The sequence below is a fragment of the Hyla sarda genome, unplaced genomic scaffold, assembly GCF_029499605.1.
Source record: "Hyla sarda isolate aHylSar1 unplaced genomic scaffold, aHylSar1.hap1 scaffold_1758, whole genome shotgun sequence".
In the NCBI taxonomy this organism is placed as follows: Eukaryota; Metazoa; Chordata; class Amphibia; order Anura; family Hylidae; genus Hyla; species Hyla sarda.
The window spans coordinates 16,699-39,256 of NW_026608402.1; the positions used below are offsets into that span (position 1 = coordinate 16,699).

General features: G+C 50.7%; 1 protein-coding gene across 1 annotated transcript in view; it reads right to left on the reverse strand.

Annotated features, from left to right (window-relative positions):
• Nucleotides 1-22,558, reverse strand: part of LOC130313383 (ATP-binding cassette sub-family C member 9-like) — a 56,293-nt gene that overhangs the window by 16,636 nt on the left and 17,099 nt on the right. The window contains exons 9-13 of the mRNA XM_056552643.1: nt 12,374-12,443; nt 9,670-9,827; nt 8,447-8,539; nt 7,888-7,990; nt 3,360-3,470 (exon numbers count right to left, since the gene is read on the reverse strand). Coding sequence (XP_056408618.1) covers nt 3,360-3,470; nt 7,888-7,990; nt 8,447-8,539; nt 9,670-9,827; nt 12,374-12,443 — 535 coding nt within the window. The remainder of the gene's footprint in view (nt 1-3,359; nt 3,471-7,887; nt 7,991-8,446; nt 8,540-9,669; nt 9,828-12,373; nt 12,444-22,558) is intronic.

The following is a 22,558-nucleotide window of genomic DNA, read 5'->3' on the forward strand; positions in this document are numbered from 1 at the left end:
TACACCCCAAACGTGACCACACCGGGGTCTACACCCCAAACGTGACCACACCGGGGTCTACACCCCAAACGTGACCACACCGGGGTCTACACCCCAAACGTGACCACACCGGGGTCTACACCCCAAACATGTCCACACCGGGGTCTACACCCCAAACATGTCCACACCGGGGTCTACACCCCAAACATGTCCACACCGGGGTCTACACCCCAAACATGTCCACCCCGGGGTCTACACCCCAAACATGTCCACCCCGGGGTCTACACCCCAAACATGTCCACCCCGGGGTCTACACCCCAAACATGTCCACACCGGGGTCTACACCCCAAACATGTCCACCCCGGGGTCTACACCCCAAAACATGTCCACCCCGGGGTCTACACCCCAAAACATGTCCACCCCGGGGTCTACACCCCAAAACATGTCCACCCCGGGGTCTACACCCCAAAACATGTCCACCCCGGGGTCTACACCCCAAAACATAACCACACCGGGGTCTACACCCCAAACGTTACCACACCGGGGTCTACACCCCAAACGTGACCACACCGGGGTCTACACCCCAAACGTGACCACACCGGGGTCTACACCCCAAACATGTCCACACCGGGGTCTACACCCCAAACATGTCCACACCGGGGTCTACACCCCAAACATGTCCACACCGGGGTCTACACCCCAAACATGTCCACCCCGGGGTCTACACCCCAAACATGTCCACACCGGGGTCTACACCCCAAACATGTCCACACCGGGGTCTACACCCCAAACATGTCCACACCGGGGTCTACACCCCAAAACATGTCCACCCCGGGGTCTACACCCCAAAACATGTCCACCCCGGGGTCTACACCCCAAAACATGTCCACCCCGGGGTCTACACCCCAAAACATAACCACACCGGGGTCTACACCCCAAACGTGACCACACCGGGGTCTACACCCCAAACGTTACCACACCGGGGTCTACACCCCAAACGTGACCACACCGGGGTCTACACCCCAAACGTGACCACACCGGGGTCTACACCCCAAACGTGACCACACCGGGGTCTGCACCCCAAACATGTCCACACCGGGGTCTGCACCCCAAACATGTCCACACCGGGGTCTACACCCCAAACATGTCCACACCGGGGTCTACACCCCAAACATGTCCACACCGGGGTCTACACCCCAAACATGTCCACACCGGGGTCTACACCCCAAACATGTCCACACCGGGGTCTACACCCCAAACATGTCCACACCGGGGTCTACACCCCAAACATGTCCACACCGGGGTCTACACCCCAAACATGTCCACACCGGGGTCTACACCCCAAACATGTCCACACCGGGGTCTACACCCCAAACATGTCCACACCGGGGTCTACACCCCAAAACATGTCCACACCGGGGTCTACACCCCAAAACATGTCCACACCGGGGTCTACACCCCAAAACATGTCCACACCGGGGTCTACACCCCAAAACATGTCCACACCGGGGTCTACACCCCAAAACATGTCCACACCGGGGTCTACACCCCAAAACATGTCCACACCGGGGTCTACACCCCAAACATGTCCACACCGGGGTCTACACCCCAAACATGTCCACACCGGGGTCTACACCCCAAACATGTCCACACCGGGGTCTACACCCCAAACATGTCCACACCGGGGTCTACACCCCAAACATGTCCACACCGGGGTCTACACCCCAAACATGTCCACACCGGGGTCTACACCCCAAAACATGACTACCCCGGGGTCTACACCCCAAAACATAACCACACCAGGGTCTACACCCCAAAACATAACCACACCGGGGTCTACACCCCAAACGTTACCACACCGGGGTCTACACCCCAAACGTAACCACACCGGGGTCTACACCCCAAACGTGACCACACCGGGGTCTACACCCCAAACGTGACCACACCGGGGGTCTACACCCAAACATGACCACACCGGGGGTCTACACCCAAACATGTCCACACCGGGGTCTACACCCCAAACATGACCACACCTGGGTTTACACCCCAAACATGACCACACCTGGGTCTACACCCCAAACATGACCACACTGGGGTCTACACCCCAAACATGACCACACTGGGGTCTACACCCCAAACATGATCACACTGGGGTCTACACCCCAAACATGACCACACCTGGGTCTACACCCCAAACATGACCACACCTGGGTCTACACCCCAAACATGACCACACTGGGGGTCTACACCCCAAACATGACCACACCTGGGTCTACACCCCAAACATGACCACACCGGGGTCTACACCTCAAACATGACCACACCGGGGTCTACACCCCAAACATGACCACACTGGGGTCTACACCCCAAACATGACCACACGGGGGTCTACACCCCAAACATGTCCACACCGGGGTCTACACCCCAAACATGTCCACACCGGGGTCTACACCCCAAACATGACCACACCGGGGTCTACACCCCAAACATGACCACACCGGGGTCTACACCTCAAACATGACCACACTGGGGGTCTACACCCAAACATGACCACACCGGGGTCTACACCCCAAACATGTCCACACCGGGGTCTACACCCCAAACAAGGACCCCTCAATCCTCAACTACAGCTCTGATCCTCCAGAGCTGCACTCACTATTCTGCTGTTACATCATGTCTTACACTCCAGTCACCTCCAGAGCTGCTGTCATTGTTCTGCTTAGATAATGTGTTATTAGTCATAAGACATGACGCAACAGCAGAATAGTGAGTGCAGCTCTGGAGCATAAGACATGACGCAACAGCAGAATAGTGAGTGCAGCTCTGGAGGATAAGACATGACGCAACAGCAGAATAGTGAGTGCAGCTCTGGAGGATAAGACATGACGTAACAGCAGAATAATGAGTGCAGCTCTGGAGGATAAGACATGATGTAACAGCAGAATATTGAGTGCAGCTCTGGAGGATAAGACATGATGTAACAGCAGAATAGTGAGTGCAGCTCTGGAGGATAAGACATGATGTAACCGCAGAATAGTGAGTGCAGCTCTGGAGGAGAAGACATGATGTAACAGCAGAATAGTGAGTGCAGCTCTGGAGGATAAGACATGATGTAACCGCAGAATAGTGAGTGCAGCTCTGGAGGATAAGACATGATGTAACAGCAGAATAGTGAGTGCAGCTCTGGGGGATAAGACATGATGTAACCGCAGAATAATGAGTGCAGCTCGGGAGGATTAGACATGATGTAACAGCAGAATAGTGAGTGCAGCTCTGGAGGATAAGACATGATATAACAGCAGAATAGTGAGTGCAGCTCTGGAGGATAAGACATGATGTCACCGCAAAATAGTGAGTGCAGCTCTGGAGGTGACACTTACCGTCAGGGCGTAGGTGAGGCCTAAACCAACGATCCCAGAGGTGAGTCCGGAGGTGATGGAGTTGATGGAGGTGATGGCCGCGGTCAGTACGATGCAGGCGCCCAGGTAATCCTGAGGGGACACAAATCATGTATGTGCAGGTCAAAGGGCACCGAGCCGATCACATGGTGTACAGAGGCATCATACCGGATACAATCCCTGAGTATAGGGAGCGGATGCTGAGTATAGGGAGCGGATGATGAGTATAGGGAGCGGATGATGAGTATAGGGAGCGGATGATGAGTATAGGGAGCGGATGATGAGTATAGGGAGCAAATGATGAGTATAGGGAGCGGATGATGAGTATAGGGAGCGGATGATGAGTATAGGGAGCGGATGATGAGTATAGGGAGCGGATGATGAGTATAGGGAGCGGATGATGAGTATAGGGAGCGGATGAGGAGTATAGGGAGCAAATGATGAGTATAGGGAGCGGATGATGAGTATAGGGAGCGGATGATGAGTATAGGCAGTAGATGAGGAGTATAGGGAGCGGATGATGAGTATAGGGAGCGGATGATGAGTATAGGGAGCAGATGATGAGTATAGGGAGCAGATGATGAGTATAGGGAGCGGATGAGGAGTATAGGGAGCGGATGATGAGTATAGGGAGCGGATGATGAGTATAGGGAGCAGATGATGAGTATAGGGAGCGGATGAGGAGTATAGGGAGCGGATGAGGAGTATAGGGAGCGGATGAGGAGTATAGGGAGCGGATGAGGAGTATAGGGAGCGGATGAGGAGTATAGGGAGCGGATGAGGAGTATAGGGAGCGGATGAGGAGTATAGGGAGCGGATGAGGAGTATAGGGAGCGGATGATGAGTATGGGGAGCGGATGATGAGTATGGGGAGCGGATGAGGAGTATAGGGAGCGGATGAGGAGTATAGGGAGCGGATGAGGAGTATAGGGAGCGGATGAGGAGTATAGGGAGCGGATGAGGAGTATAGGGAGCGGATGAGGAGTATAGGGAGCGGATGAGGAGTATAGGGAGCGGATGAGGAGTATAGGGAGCGGATGAGGAGTATAGGGAGCGGATGAGGAGTATAGGGAGCGGATGATGAGTATAGGGAGCGGATGATGAGTATGGGGAGCGGATGATGAGTATGGGGAGCGGATGATGAGTATGGGGAGCGGATGATGAGTATGGGGAGCGGATGATGAGTATGGGGAGCGGATGATGAGTATGGGGAGCGGATGATGAGTATGGGGAGCGGATGATGAGTATAGGGAGCGGATGATGAGTATGGGGAGCGGATGATGAGTATGGGGAGCGGATGATGAGTATGGGGAGCGGATGATGAGTATGGGGAGCGGATGATGAGTATGGGGAGCGGATGATGAGTATGGGGAGCGGATGATGAGTATGGGGAGCGGATGATGAGTATAGGGAGCCGATGAGGAGTATGGGGAGCGGATGAGGAGTATGGGGAGCGGATGAGGAGTATAGGGAGCGGATGAGGAGTATAGGGAGCGGATGATGAGTATAGGGAGCGGATGATGAGTATAGGGAGCGGATGATGAGTATAGGGAGCGGATGATGAGTATAGGGAGCGGATGAGGAGAATAGGGAGTAGATGAGGAGTATAGGGAGTAGATGAGGAGTATAGGGAGTAGATGAGGAGTATAGGGAGTAGATGAGGAGTATAGGGAGTAGATGAGGAGTACAGGGAGCGGATGATGAGTATAGGGAGCGGATGATGAGTATAGGGAGCGGATGATGAGTATAGGGAGCGGATGATGAGTATAGGGAGCGGATGATGAGTATAGGGAGCGGATGATGAGTATAGGGAGCGGATGAGGAGTATAGGGAGCGGATGAGGAGTATAGGGAGCAAATGATGAGTATAGGGAGCGGATGATGAGTATAGGGAGCGGATGATGAGTATAGGCAGTGGATGAGGAGTATAGGGAGCGGATGATGAGTATAGGGAGCGGATGATGAGTATAGGGAGCGGATGATGAGTATAGGGAGCGGATGATGAGTATAGGGAGCGGATGATGAGTATAGGGAGCGGATGAGGAGTATAGGGAGCGGATGATGAGTATAGGGAGCGGATGATGAGTATAGGGAGCGGATGATGAGTATAGGGAGCGGATGATGAGTATAGGGAGCGGATGATGAGTATAGGGAGCGGATGAGGAGAATAGGGAGTAGATGAGGAGTATAGGGAGTAGATGAGGAGTATAGGGAGTAGATGAGGAGTATAGGGAGTAGATGAGGAGTATAGGGAGTAGATGAGGAGTACAGGGAGCGGATGATGAGTATAGGGAGCGGATGATGAGTATAGGGAGCGGATGATGAGTATAGGGAGCGGATGATGAGTATAGGGAGCGGATGATGAGTATAGGGAGCGGATGATGAGTATAGGGAGCGGATGAGGAGTATAGGGAGCGGATGAGGAGTATAGGGAGCAAATGATGAGTATAGGGAGCGGATGATGAGTATAGGGAGCGGATGATGAGTATAGGCAGTGGATGAGGAGTATAGGGAGCGGATGATGAGTATAGGGAGCGGATGATGAGTATAGGGAGCGGATGATGAGTATAGGGAGCGGATGATGAGTATAGGGAGCGGATGAGGAGTATAGGGAGCGGATGATGAGTATAGGGAGCGGATGATGAGTATAGGGAGCGGATGATGAGTATAGGGAGCGGATGATGAGTATAGGGAGCGGATGATGAGTATAGGGAGCGGATGAGGAGTATAGGGAGCGGATGAGGAGTATAGGGAGCGGATGAGGAGTATAGGGAGCGGATGAGGAGTATAGGGAGCGGATGAGGAGTATAGGGAGCGGATGAGGAGTATAGGGAGCGGATGAGGAGTATAGGGAGCGGATGAGGAGTATAGGGAGCGGATGAGGAGTATAGGGAGCGGATGATGAGTATAGGGAGCGGATGATGAGTATAGGGAGCGGATGATGAGTATGGGGAGCGGATGAGGAGTATAGGGAGCGGATGATGAGTATAGGGAGCGGATGAGGAGTATAGGGAGCGGATGATGAGTATAGGGAGCGGATGAGGAGTATAGGGAGCGGATGAGGAGTATAGGGAGCGGATGAGGAGTATAGGGAGCGGATGAGGAGTATAGGGAGCGGATGAGGAGTATAGGGAGCGGATGATGAGTATGGGGAGCGGATGATGAGTATGGGGAGCGGATGATGAGTATAGGGAGCGGATGATGAGTATAGGGAGCGGATGATGAGTATGGGGAGCGGATGATGAGTATGGGGAGCGGATGATGAGTATGGGGAGCGGATGATGAGTATAGGGAGCGGATGATGAGTATAGGGAGCGGATGATGAGTATAGGGAGCGGATGATGAGTATGGGGAGCGGATGATGAGTATGGGGAGCGGATGATGAGTATGGGGAGCGGATGATGAGTATGGGGAGCGGATGATGAGTATGGGGAGCGGATGATGAGTATGGGGAGCGGATGATGAGTATGGGGAGCCGATGATGAGTATGGGGAGCGGATGAGGAGTATGGGGAGCGGATGAGGAGTATAGGGAGTAGATGAGGAGTATAGGGAGTAGATGAGGAGTATAGGGAGTGGATGAGGAGTATAGGGAGTAGATGAGGAGTATAGGGAGTGGATGAGGAGTATAGGGAGCGGATGAGGAGTATAGGGAGCAGATGAGGAGTATAGGGAGTAGATGAGGAGTATAGGGAGTAGATGAGGAGTACAGGGAGCGGATGATGAGTATAGGGAGCGGATGATGAGTATAGGGAGCGGATGATGAGTATAGGGAGTGGATGATGAGTATAGGGAGCGGATGAGGAGTATAGGGAGTAGATGAGGAGTATAGGGAGCAGATGAGGAGTATAGGGAGCGGATGATGAGTATAGGGAGCAGATGAGGAGTATAGGGAGCAGATGAGGAGTATAGGGAGCAGATGAGGAGTATAGGGAGCGGATGATGAGTATAGGGAGCGGATGATGAGTATAGGGAGCAGATGAGGAGTATAGGGAGTAGATGAGGAGTATAGGGAGCAGATGAAGAGTATAGGGAGCGGATGATGAGTATAGGGAGCGGATGATGAGTATAGGGAGTAGATGAGGAGTATAGGGAGCAGATGATGAGTATAGGGAGTAGATGATGAGTATAGGGAGTAGATGATGAGTATAGGGAGTAGATGAGGAGTATAGGGAGCAGATGATGAGTATAGGGAGTAGATGATGAGTATAGGGAGTAGATGATGAGTATAGGGAGTAGATGAGGAGTATAGGGAGTAGATGAGGAGTATAGGGAGTAGATGAGGAGTATAGGGAGCAGATGAGGAGTATAGGGAGCGGATGATGAGTATAGGGAGCGGATGAGGAGTATAGGGAGTAGATGAGGAGTATAGGGAGCAGATGAGGAGTATAGGGAGCGGATGATGAGTGCAGTGAATGAAGGATAGTGCAGTGAGAGGATGATATATGTTGTGGGTGGATGATGAGAGTAACCAGTGGAGGATAGTGGTTATAGTCAGTGCCGTATTCTTACCGTTCTGACCTCCAGCCAGCGATTGGCCGCGGACAGGAACAGATAGGCCAGGTTGTTGGTGTCTGTCAGCTCCAGCATCCGCTGCTTGAATCTGGATTCATGTCTATGGATGAGATGGCGATAGTTATACGGAGGCGGAGTCACCGGGGGGCGGACCCCTGACTACAGAACAGAGTGATGGCGATAGTTATACGGAGGCGGAGTCACCGGGGGGCGGACCCCTGACTACAGAACAGAGTGATGGCGATAGTTATACGGAGGCGGAGTCACCGGGGGGCGGACCCCTGACTACAGAACAGAGTGATGGCGATAGTTATACGGAGGCGGAGTCACCGGGGGCGGACCCCTGACTACATAACAGAGTGATGGCGATAGTTATACGGAGGCGGAGTCACCGGGGGGCGGACCCCTGACTACATAACAGAGTGATGGCGATAGTTATACGGAGGCGGAGTCACCGGGGGGCGGACCCCTGACTACATAACAGAGTGATGGCGATAGTTATACGGAGGCAGAGTCACCGGGGGCGGACTCCTGACTACAGATGGATGGCGGATACCTGAAGGCGCGGATGGTGGTCAGACCTTCAGCCGTCTCGGAGAAGTGGCAGAGCAGCGGCAGCTGAGTGTTATCATCCAACTCCTGGAGATCCCTGAAAAAGACAGAAAAACATCTCCGAATTTTGTGTCTGCGAAGAGCCGCTCATAAAGGGGGCCCCGGGGGTCTCTGCACCAATCACATCTCCCTGCTGACTGGATGTGACGCTGCCTACCAGGCAGATCTGTACAGTCATTCAGTGATACACCTCCAGAGCTGCACTCACTATTCTGCTGTTACATCATGTCTTATCCTCCAGAGCTGCACTCACTATTCTGCTGTTACATCCTGTCTTATCCTCCAGAGCAGCACTCACTATTCTGCTGTTACATCATGTCTTATCCTCCAGAGCTGCACTCACTATTCTGCTGTTACATCATGTCTTATCCTCCAGAGCTGCTCTCACTATTCTGCTGTTACATCATGTCTTATCCTCCAGAGCTGCACTCACTATTCTGCTGTTACATCATGTCTTATCCTCCAGAGCTGCTCTCACTATTCTGCTGTTACATCATGCCTTATCCTCAAGAGCTGCACTCACTATTCTGCTGTTACATCATGTCTTATCCTCCAGAGCTGCTCTCACTATTCTGCTATTACATCATGTCTTATCCTCCAGAGCTGCACTCACTATTCTGCTGTTACATCATGTCTTATCCTCCAGAGCTGCACTCACTATTCTGCTGTTACATCATGTCTTATCCCCCAGAGCTGCACTCACTATTCTGCTGTTACATCATGTCTTATCCTCCAGAGCTGCATTCACTATTCTGCTGTTACATCATGTCTTATCCTCCAGAGCTGCACTCACTATTCTGCTGTTACATCATGCCTTATCCTCCAGAGCTGCACTCACTATTCTGCTGTTACATCATGCCTTATCCTCCAGAGCTGCACTCACTATTCTGCTGTTACATCATGTCTTATCCTCCAGAGCTGCACTCACTATTCTGCTGTTACATCATGTCTTATCCTCCAGAGCTGCACTCACTATTCTGCTGTAACATCATGTCTTATCCCCCAGAGCTGCACTCACTATTCAGCTGTTACATCCTGTCATATCCTCCAGAGCTGCACTCACTATTCTGCTGTTACACCATAAGCTGCACACCACCACTCATCCAGGAGAAGGCCTCTCAGCCTGAGAAGATACCGCACCACGTACTCCTCTCCCATCGTACTCACTTGGAGGCCACTCGGAAATATTCCTGGATGAAGTAGAAGACGACGAAGAGTGGGGCGAGTGCGATCAGGAAGTAGGGGTTGGCATAGGCGATGACCCCGATAGCTGAGAGGCAAAGGAGGGTGGAGCGGGTGAGGGACTCCAAGGTGGGGGGGATGTGCTGCAAGAGACACAAGGACACATTAGTACTGGAGAGGTGTCTGTACGAGGACTGCGCCGCCACCAATGCCACAAACACTAACACTGTCACCACCATCACCAACACTGCCCCCACCACTGCCACCAACACAGTCACCACCACCACCGCTACCACCACCACTGTCATCAACACCACCAGCGTCACTGTCATCACCACCAACACCGCCACCACTGCCCCCACCACAGTCATCACCACCAACACCACCACAACCACCAACACTGTCACCACCACCACTACCACAACCACTGTCATCACCACCAACACCGCCACCACTGCCCCCACCACAGTCATCACCACCAACACCACCACAACCACCAACACTGTCACCACCACCACAACCACTGTCATCACCACCAACACCGCCACCACTGCCCCCACCACTGTCATCACCACCAACACCACCACAACCACCAACACTGTCACCACCACCACTACCACAACCACTGTCATCACCACCAACACCGCCACCACTGCCCCCACCACAGTCATCACCACCAACACCACCACAACCACCAACACTGTCACCACCACCACAACCACTGTCATCACCACCAACACCGCCACCACTGCCCCCACCACTGTCATCACCACCAACACCACCACAACCACCAACACTGTCACCACCACCACAACCACCAACACTGCCACAACCACTGTCATCACCACAACCACTACCACCACCACAACCACTACCACCGCCACAACCATCACAACCACCAACACTGCCACCACCGCCACCACCACCACCACAACCACCAACACTGTCACCACCACCACTACCACAACCACCACCACTGTCATCACCACCAACACCACCACTGCTACCACCACTGTCATCACCACAACCACTACCACCACCACAACCACTACCACCACCACAACCACCACAACCACCAACACTGCCACCACCGCCACCACCACAACCACCAACACTGTCACCACCACCACTGTCACCACCATCAACACCACCACTGCTACCACCACTGTCATCACCACAACCACTAACACCACCACAACCACTACCACCGCCACAACCACCACAACCACCAACACTGCCACCACCGCCACCACCACAACCACCAACACTGTCACCACCACCACTGTCACCACCACCAACACCACCACTGCTACCACCACTGTCATCACCACAACCACTACCACCACCACAACCACTACCACCGCCACAACCACCACCAACACTAACACCGCCACCACTGCCACCACCACAGTCATCACCACCAACACCACCACAACCACCAACACTGTCACCACCACCACTACCACAACCACAACCACTGTCATCACCACCAACACCGCCACCACTGCCCCCACCACTGTCATCACCACCAACACCACCACAACCACCACCACTGTCATCACCACAACCACCAACACTGCCACCACCACCACAACCACTGTCATCACCACCAACACCGCCACCACTGCCCCCACCACTGTCATCACCGCCAACACCACCACAACCACCACCACTGTCATCACCACAACCACCAACACTGCCACCACCACCACTGTCACCACCACCAACACCACCACTGCTACCACCACTGTCATCACCACAACCACCACAACCACTACCACCGCCACAACCACCACCAACACTAACACCGCCACCACTGCCACCACCACAGTCATCACCACCAACACCACCACAACCACCAACACTGTCACCACCACCACTACCACAACCACAACCACTGTCATCACCACCAACACCGCCACCACTGCCCCCACCACTGTCATCACCACCAACACCACCACAACCACCACCACTGTCATCACCACAACCACCAACACTGCCACCACCACCACAACCACTGTCATCACCACCAACACCGCCACCACTGCCCCCACCACTGTCATCACCACCAACACCACCACAACCACCACCACTGTCATCACCACAACCACCAACACTGCCACCACCACCACAACCACTGTCATCACCACCAACACCGCCACCACTGCCCCCACCACTGTCATCACCACCAACACCACCACAACCACCACCACTGTCATCACCACAACCACCAACACTGCCACCACCACCACAACCACTGTCATCACCACCAACACCGCCACCACTGCCCCCACCACTGTCATCACCACCAACACCACCACAACCACCACCACTGTCATCACCACAACCACCAACACTGCCACCACCACCACAACCACTGTCATCACCACCAACACCGCCACCACTGCCCCCACCACTGTCATCACCACCAACACCACCACAACCACCACCACTGTCATCACCACAACCACCAACACTGCCACCACCACCACAACCACTGTCATCACCACCAACACCACCACAACCACCACCACTGTCATCACCACAACCACCAACACTGCCACCACCACCACAACCACTGCCACAACCACCACCAACACTAACACCACCACCGCCACCACCGTCACCACAACCACCAACACTGCCACCACAACCACCACCACTAACACCACCACCACCTCCGCCTTACCTGATCAATGATGTTGGTGTCAGCCGAGAAACGATTTAGGATTAAGCCGAGCGGTGTTGTGTCAAAGAACCTGCGGATAGAAAGAAAGAGGGTAAAGGGACCCAATGATGTAAAGTGTCTTCACTACCTAAAGGGGAACCCCACCAAAATCACAGGGCGACAAACCATACAGGGCCACCAAGCCCCTCAGTGGGGCTCAATGACTGGGACGTAGAGAAACACCTACAGGAGGAATGGGAAGTCATGGTCTCTCACTGCCAGGGAGAACTGAGGGAGGGATGGGAAGGTGTGGTCTCTCACTGCCAGGGAGAACTGAGGGAGGGATAGGAAGGTGTGGTCTCTCACTGCCAGGGAGAACTGAGGGAGGGATGGGAAGGTGTGGCCTCTCACTGCCAGGGAGAACTGAGGGAGGGATAGCGAGGCTGCTTGGGTGACCAGGTGACATACTAATATGGCAGACACACAGTGGATATATAAAGTCTACACACCCCTATATAATACCAGGGTCATGTGATGTAAAGAATGAGACAAAGATAAATCAGGTCAGAACATTTTCCCCTTTGGGTCTATTCACACGTACAGGATTCTGCGCAGATTTCATTGTAAACTAAATGACTGAACACCGCTTTAAATCCTGCGCATCAAATCTGCTCAGAATACTGGACGTGTGAATAGACCCTTAATGTGACCGAAAATCGGAACAGTTCAACAGCAAAACAAAATAATATATAAAATAAGTCTAAACAATCTACAGTGATGGGTCATGTGATGTCAGCCATATTGTGAGGACATCTCCTGTACACAGTCCTCTTCAGATTGTGAGGACATCTCCTGTATACAGTCCTCTTCAGATTGTGAGGACATCTTCTGTACACAGTCCTCTTCAGATTGTGGGGACATCTCCTGTACAGTCCTCTTCAGATTGTGAGGACATCTCCTGTACACAGTCCTCTTCAGATTGTGAGGACATCTCCTGTACACACTCCTCTTCAGATTGTGAGGACATCTCCTGTACACAGTCCTCTTCAGATTGTGAGGACATCTCCTGTATACAGTCCTCTTCAGATTGTGAGGACATCTCCTGTACACAGTCCTCTTCAGATTGTGAGGACATCTCCTGTATACAGTCCTCTTCAGATTGTGAGGACATCTCCTGTACACAGTCCTCTTCAGATTGTGAGGACATCTCCTGTACACAGTCCTCTTCAGATTGTGAGGACATCTCCTGTACAGTCCTCTTCAGATTGTGAGGACATCTCCTGTACACAGTCCTCTTCAGATTGTGAGGACATCTCCTGTACACAGTCCTCTTCAGATTGTGAGGACATCTCCTGTACACAGTCCTCTTCAGATTGTGAGGACATCTCCTGTGTACAGTCCTCTTCAGATTGTGAGGACATCTCCTGTACACAGTCCTCTTCAGATTGTGAGGACATCTCCTGTACACAGTCCTCTTCAGATTGTGGGGACATCTCCTGTACAGTCCTCTTCAGATTGTGGGGACATCTCCTGTACAGTCCTCTTCAGATTGTGAGGACATCTCCTGTACACAGTCCTCTTCAGATTGTGAGGACATCTCCTGTATACAGTCCTCTTCAGATTGTGGGGACATCTCCTGTACAGTCCTCTTCAGATTGTGGGGACATCTCCTGTACAGTCCTCTTCAGATTGTGAGGACATCTCCTGTATACAGTCCTCTTCAGATTGTGAGGACATCTCCTGTACACAGTCCTCTTCAGATTGTGGGGACATCTCCTGTACAGTCCTCTTCAGATTGTGAGGACATCTCCTGTATACAGTCCTCTTCAGATTGTGAGGACATCTCCTGTATACAGTCCTCTTCAGATTGTGAGGACATCTCCTGTATACAGCCCTCCTCAGATTGTGAGGACATCTCCTGTACAGTCCTCTTCAGATTGTGAGGACATCTCCTGTACAGTCCTCTTCAGATTGTGAGGACATCTCCTGTACAGTCCTCTTCAGATTGTGAGGACATCTCCTGTACACAGTCCTCTTCAGATTGTGAGGACATCTCCTGTACAGTCCTCTTCAGATTGTGAGGACATCTTCTGTATACAGTCCTCTTCAGATTGTGAGGACATCTCCTGTATACAGTCCTCTTCAGATTGTGAGGACATCTCCTGTACACAGTCCTCTTCAGATTGTGAGGACATCTCCTGTACACAGTCCTCTTCAGATTGTGGGGACATCTCCTGTATACAGTCCTCTTCAGATTGTGAGGACATCTCCTGTATACAGTCCTCTTCAGATTGTGAGGACATCTCCTGTATACAGTCCTCTTCAGATTGTGGGGACATCTCCTGTACACAGTCCTCTTCAGATTGTGAGGACATCTCCTGTACAGTCCTCTTCAGATTGTGAGGACATCTCCTGTACAGTCCTCTTCAGATTGTGGGGACATCTCCTGTACACAGTCCTCTTCAGATTGTGAGGACATCTCCTGTACAGTCCTCTTCAGATTGTGAGGACATCTCCTGTATACAGTCCTCTTCAGATTGTGAGGACATCTCCTGTATACAGTCCTCTTCAGATTGTGAGGACATCTCCTGTACACAGTCCTCTTCAGATTGTGAGGACATCTCCTGTATACAGTCCTCTTCAGATTGTGAGGACATCTCCTGTACACAGTCCTCTTCAGATTGTGAGGACATCTCCTGTACACAGTCCTCTTCAGATTGTGAGGACATCTCCTGTACACAGTCCTCTTCAGATTGTGAGGACATCTCCTGTACACAGTCCTCTTCAGATTGTGAGGACATCTCCTGTATACAGTCCTCTTCAGATTGTGAGGACATCTCCTGTACACAGTCCTCTTCAGATTGTGAGGACATCTCCTGTACACAGTCCTCTTCAGATTGTGAGGACATCTCCTGTACACAGTCCTCTTCAGATTGTGAGGACATCTCCTGTACACAGTCCTCTTCAGATTGTGAGGACATCTCCTGTACAGTCCTCTTCAGATTGTGAGGACATCTCCTGTACACAGTCCACTTCAGATTGTGGGGACATCTCCTGTACACAGTCCTCTTCAGATTGTGGGGACATCTCCTGTACACAGTCCTCTTCAGATTGTGAGGACATCTCCTGTACAGTCCTCTTCAGATTGTGAGGACATCTCCTGTACACAGTCCTCTTCAGATTGTGAGGACATCTCCTGTACAGTCCTCTTCAGATTGTGAGGACATCTCCTGTACACAGTCCTCTTCAGATTGTGAGGACATCTCCTGTATACAGTCCTCTTCAGATTGTGAGGACATCTCCTGTACACAGTCCTCTTCAGATTGTGAGGACATCTCCTGTACACAGTCCTCTTCAGATTGTGAGGACATCTCCTGTACACAGTCCTCTTCAGATTGTGAGGACATCTCCTGTACACAGTCCTCTTCAGATTGTGAGGACATCTCCTGTACACAGTCCTCTTCAGATTGTGAGGACATCTCCTGTACAGTCCTCTTCAGATTGTGAGGACATCTCCTGTACACAGTCCTCTTCAGATTGTGAGGACATCTCCTGTACACAGTCCTCTTCAGATTGTGAGGACATCTCCTGTGTACAGTCCTCTTCAGATTGTGAGGACATCTCCTGTGTACAGTCCTCTTCAGATTGTGAGGACATCTCCTGTGTACAGTCCTCTTCAGATTGTGAGGACATCTCCTGTGTACAGTCCTCTTCAGATTGTGAGGACATCTCCTGTGTACAGTCCTCTTCAGATTGTGAGGACATCTCCTGTACAGTCCTCTTCAGATTGTGAGGACATCTCCTGTACACAGTCCTCTTCAGATTGTGAGGACATCTCCTGTACACAGTCCTCTTCAGATTGTGAGGACATCTCCTGTATACAGTCCTCTTCAGATTGTGAGGACATCTCCTGTACACAGTCCTCTTCAGATTGTGAGGACATCTCCTGTACACAGTCCTCTTCAGATTGTGAGGACATCTCCTGTGTACAGTCCTCTTCAGATTGTGAGGACATCTCCTGTGTACAGTCCTCTTCAGATTGTGAGGACATCTCCTGTACAGTCCTCTTCAGATTGTGAGGACATCTCCTGTACACAGTCCTCTTCAGATTGTGAGGACATCTCCTGTACACAGTCCTCTTCAGATTGTGAGGACATCTCCTGTACACAGTCCTCTTCAGATTGTGGGGACATCTCCTGTACAGTCCTCTTCAGATTGTGGGGACATCTCCTGTACAGTCCTCTTCAGATTGTGAGGACATCTCCTGTACACAGTCCTCTTCAGATTGGGAGGACATCTCCTGTGTACAGTCCTCTTCAGATTGTGAGGACATCTCCTGTGTACAGTCCTCTTCAGATTGTGAGGACATCTCCTGTGTACAGTCCTCTTCAGATTGTGAGGACATCTCCTCTACAGTCCTCTTCAGATTGTGAGGACATCTCCTGTACAGTCCTCTTCAGATTGTGAGGACATCTCCTGTACACAGTCCTCTTCAGATTGTGAGGACATCTCCTGTACAGTCCTCTTCAGATTGTGAGGACATCTCCTGTACACAGTCCTCTTCAGATTGTGAGGACATCTCCTGTACACAGTCCTCTTCAGATTGTGAGGACATCTCCTGTACACAGTCCTCTTCAGATTGTGGGGACATCTCCTGTACAGTCCTCTTCAGATTGTGGGGACATCTCCTGTACAGTCCTCTTCAGATTGTGAGGACATCTCCTGTACACAGTCCTCTTCAGATTGGGAGGACATCTCCTGTGTACAGTCCTCTTCAGATTGTGAGGACATCTCCTGTGTACAGTCCTCTTCAGATTGTGAGGACATCTCCTGTGTACAGTCCTCTTCAGATTGTGAGGACATCTCCTCTACAGTCCTCTTCAGATTGTGAGGACATCTCCTGTACAGTCCTCTTCAGATTGTGAGGACATCTCCTCTACAGTCCTCTTCAGATTGTGAGAACATCTCCTCTACAGTCCTCTTCAGATTGTGAGAACATCTCCTGTACAGTCCTCTTCAGATTGTGAGGACATCTCCTGTACACAGTCCTCTTCAGATTGTGAGGACATCTCCTGTACACAGTCCTCTTCAGATTGTGAGGACATCTCCTGTACACAGTCCTCTTCAGATTGTGAGGACATCTCCTGTACACAGTCCTCTTCAGATTGTGAGGACATCTCCTGTACAGTCCTCTTCAGATTGTGAGGACATCTCCTGTACACAGTCCTCTTCAGATTGTGAGGACATCTCCTGTGTACAGTCCTCTTCAGATTGTGAGGACATCTCCTCTACAGTCCTCTTCAGATTGTGAGGACATCTCCTCTACAGTCCTCTTCAGATTGTGAGGACATCTCCTGTACAGTCCTCTTCAGATTGTGAGGACATCTCCTGTACACAGTCCTCTTCAGATTGTGAGGACATCTCCTGTACACAGTCCTCTTCAGATTGTGAGGACATCTCCTGTACACAGTCCTCTTCAGATTGTGAGGACATCTCCTGTACAGTCCTCTTCAGATTGTGAGGACATCTCCTGTACACAGTCCTCTTCAGATTGTGAGGACATCTCCTGTACACAGTCCTCTTCAGATTGTGAGGACATCTCCTGTACAGTCCACTTCAGATTGGGAGGACATCTCCTGTGTACAGTCCTCTTCAGATTGTGAGGACATCTCCTGTGTACAGTCCTCTTCAGATTGTGAGGACATCTCCTGTGTACAGTCCTCTTCAGATTGTGAGGACATCTCCTGTACAGTCCTCTTCAGATTGTGAGGACATCTCCTGTACAGTCCTCTTCAGATTGTGAGGACATCTCCTCTACAGTCCTCTTCAGATTGTGAGAACATCTCCTCTACAGTCCTCTTCAGATTGTGAGAACATCTCCTGTACAGTCCTCTTCAGATTGTGAGGACATCTCCTGTACAGTCCTCTTCAGATTGTGAGGACATCTCCTGTACACAGTCCTCTTCAGATTGTGAGGACATCTCCTGTGTACAGTCCTCTTCAGATTGTGAGGACATCTCCTCTACAGTCCTCTTCAGATTGTGAGGACATCTCCTCTACAGTCCTCTTCAGATTGTGAGGACATCTCCTGTACAGTCCTCTTCAGATTGTGAGGACATCTCCTGTACACAGTCCTCTTCAGATTGTGAGGACATCTCCTGTACAGTCCACTTCAGATTGTGAGGACATCTCCTGTATACAGTCCTCTTCAGATTGTGGGGACATCTCCTGTATACAGTCCTCTTCAGATTGTGAGGACATCTCCTGTACACAGTCCTCTTCAGATTGTGAGGACATCTCCTGTACACAGTCCTCTTCAGATTGTGAGGACATCTCCTGTATACAGTCCTCTTCAGATTGTGGGGACATCTCCTGTACAGTCCTCTTCAGATTGTGGGGACATCTCCTGTACAGTCCTCTTCAGATTGTGAGGACATCTCCTGTACAGTCCTCTTCAGATTGTGAGGACATCTCCTGTACACAGTCCTCTTCAGATTGTGAGGACATCTCCTGTACACAGTCCTCTTCAGATTGTGAGGACATCTCCTGTACACAGTCCTCTTCAGATTGTGGGGACATCTCCTGTACAGTCCTCTTCAGATTGTGGGGACATCTCCTGTACAGTCCTCTTCAGATTGTGAGGACATCTCCTGTACACAGTCCTCTTCAGATTGGGAGGACATCTCCTGTGTACAGTCCTCTTCAGATTGTGAGGACATCTCCTGTGTACAGTCCTCTTCAGATTGTGAGGACATCTCCTGTGTACAGTCCTCTTCAGATTGTGAGGACATCTCCTCTACAGTCCTCTTCAGATTGTGAGGACATCTCCTGTACAGTCCTCTTCAGATTGTGAGGACATCTCCTCTACAGTCCTCTTCAGATTGTGAGAACATCTCCTCTACAGTCCTCTTCAGATTGTGAGAACATCTCCTGTACAGTCCTCTTCAGATTGTGAGGACATCTCCTGTACACAGTCCTCTTCAGATTGTGAGGACATCTCCTGTACACAGTCCTCTTCAGATTGTGAGGACATCTCCTGTACACAGTCCTCTTCAGATTGTGAGGACATCTCCTGTACACAGTCCTCTTCAGATTGTGAGGACATCTCCTGTACAGTCCTCTTCAGATTGTGAGGACATCTCCTGTACACAGTCCTCTTCAGATTGTGAGGACATCTCCTGTGTACAGTCCTCTTCAGATTGTGAGGACATCTCCTCTACAGTCCTCTTCAGATTGTGAGGACATCTCCTCTACAGTCCTCTTCAGATTGTGAGGACATCTCCTGTACAGTCCTCTTCAGATTGTGAGGACATCTCCTGTACACAGTCCTCTTCAGATTGTGAGGACATCTCCTGTACACAGTCCTCTTCAGATTGTGAGGACATCTCCTGTACACAGTCCTCTTCAGATTGTGAGGACATCTCCTGTACAGTCCTCTTCAGATTGTGAGGACATCTCCTGTACACAGTCCTCTTCAGATTGTGAGGACATCTCCTGTACACAGTCCTCTTCAGATTGTGAGGACATCTCCTGTACAGTCCACTTCAGATTGGGAGGACATCTCCTGTGTACAGTCCTCTTCAGATTGTGAGGACATCTCCTGTGTACAGTCCTCTTCAGATTGTGAGGACATCTCCTGTACACAGTCCTCTTCAGATTGTGAGGACATCTCCTGTGTACAGTCCTCTTCAGATTGTGAGGACATCTCCTGTACAGTCCTCTTCAGATTGTGAGGACATCTCCTGTACAGTCCTCTTCAGATTGTGAGGACATCTCCTCTACAGTCCTCTTCAGATTGTGAGAACATCTCCTCTACAGTCCTCTTCAGATTGTGAGAACATCTCCTGTACAGTCCTCTTCAGATTGTGAGGACATCTCCTGTACAGTCCTCTTCAGATTGTGAGGACATCTCCTGTACACAGTCCTCTTCAGATTGTGAGGACATCTCCTGTGTACAGTCCTCTTCAGATTGTGAGGACATCTCCTCTACAGTCCTCTTCAGATTGTGAGGACATCTCCTCTACAGTCCTCTTCAGATTGTGAGGACATCTCCTGTACAGTCCTCTTCAGATTGTGAGGACATCTCCTGTACACAGTCCTCTTCAGATTGTGAGGACATCTCCTGTACAGTCCACTTCAGATTGTGAGGACATCTCCTGTATACAGTCCTCTTCAGATTGTGGGGACATCTCCTGTATACAGTCCTCTTCAGATTGTGAGGACATCTCCTGTACACAGTCCTCTTCAGATTGTGAGGACATCTCCTGTACACAGTCCTCTTCAGATTGTGAGGACATCTCCTGTATACAGTCCTCTTCAGATTGTGGGGACATCTCCTGTACAGTCCTCTTCAGATTGTGGGGACATCTCCTGTACAGTTCTCTTCAGATTGTGAGGACATCTCCTGTACACAGTCCTCTTCAGATTGTGAGGACATCTCCTGTACACAGTCCTCTTCAGATTGTGAGGACATCTCCTGTACACAGTCCTCTTCAGATTGTGAGGACATCTCCTGTACAGTCCTCTTCAGATTGTGAGGACATCTCCTGTACACAGTCCTCTTCAGATTGTGAGGACATCTCCTGTACACAGTCCTCTTCAGATTGTGAGGACATCTCCTGTACACAGTCCTCTTCAGATTGTGAGGACATCTCCTGTACACAGTCCTCTTCAGATTGCGAGGACATCTCCTGTACACAGTCCTCTTCAGATTGTGAGGACATCTCCTGTACACAGTCCTCTTCAGATTGTGAGGACATCTCCTGTACAATCCACTTCAGATTGTGAGGACATCTCCTGTATACAGTCCTCCTCAGATTGTGAGGACATCTCCTGTACAGTCCACTTCAGATTGTGAGGACATCTCCTGTACACAGTCCTCCTCAGATTGTGAGGACATCTCCTGTACAGTTCACTTCAGATTGTGAGGACATCTCCTGTATACAGTCCTCTTCAGATTGTGGGGACATCTCCTGTACACAGTCCTCTTCAGATTGTGAGGACATCTCCTGTACACAGTCCTCTTCAGATTGTGGGGACATCTCCTGTACAGTCCTCTTCAGATTGTGAGGACATCTCCTGTACACAGTCCTCTTCAGATTGTGAGGACATCTCCTGTACAGTCCACTTCAGATTGTGAGGACATCTCCTGTACACAGTCCTCTTCAGATTGTGAGGACATCTCCTGTACACAGTCCTCTTCAGATTGTGAGGACATCTCCTGTACACAGTCCTCTTCAGATTGTGAGGACATCTCCTGTACAGTCCTCTTCAGATTGTGAGGACATCTCCTGTACAGTCCTCTTCAGATTGTGAGGACATCTCCTGTACACAGTCCTCTTCAGATTGTGAGGACATCTCCTGTACACAGTCCTCTTCAGATTGTGAGGACATCTCCTGTACACAGTCCTCTTCAGATTGTGAGGACATCTCCTGTACACAGTCCTCTTCAGATTGTGAGGACATCTCCTGTACACAGTCCTCTTCAGATTGTGAGGACATCTCCTGTACACAGTCCTCTTCAGATTGTGAGGACATCTCCTGTATACAGTCCTCTTCAGATTGTGGGGACATCTCCTGTATACAGTCCTCTTCAGATTGTGAGGACATCTCCTGTACACAGTCCTCTTCAGATTGTGAGGACATCTCCTGTATACAGTCCTCTTCAGATTGTGGGGACATCTCCTGTACAGTCCTCTTCAGATTGTGAGGACATCTCCTGTACACAGTCCTCTTCAGATTGTGAGGACATCTCCTGTATACAGTCCTCCTCAGATTGTGAGGACATCTCCTGTACAGTCCACTTCAGATTGTGAGGACATCTCCTGTACAGTCCACTTCAGATTGTGAGGACATCTCCTGTGTACAGTCCTCTTCAGATTGTGAGGACATCTCCTGTACAGTCCTCTTCAGATTGTGAGGACATCTCCTGTACACAGTCCTCTTCAGATTGTGAGGACATCTCCTGTACAGTCCACTTCAGATTGTGAGGACATCTCCTGTACAGTCCACTTCAGATTGTGAGGACATCTCCTGTACACAGTCCTCTTCATATTGTGGGGACATCTCCTGTACACAGTCCTCTTCAGAATGTGAGGACATCTCCTGTACACAGTCCTCTTCATATTGTGGGGACATCTCCTGTACACACTCCTCCTCAGATTGTGAGGACATCTCCTGTATACAGTCCTCTTCAGATTGTGAGGA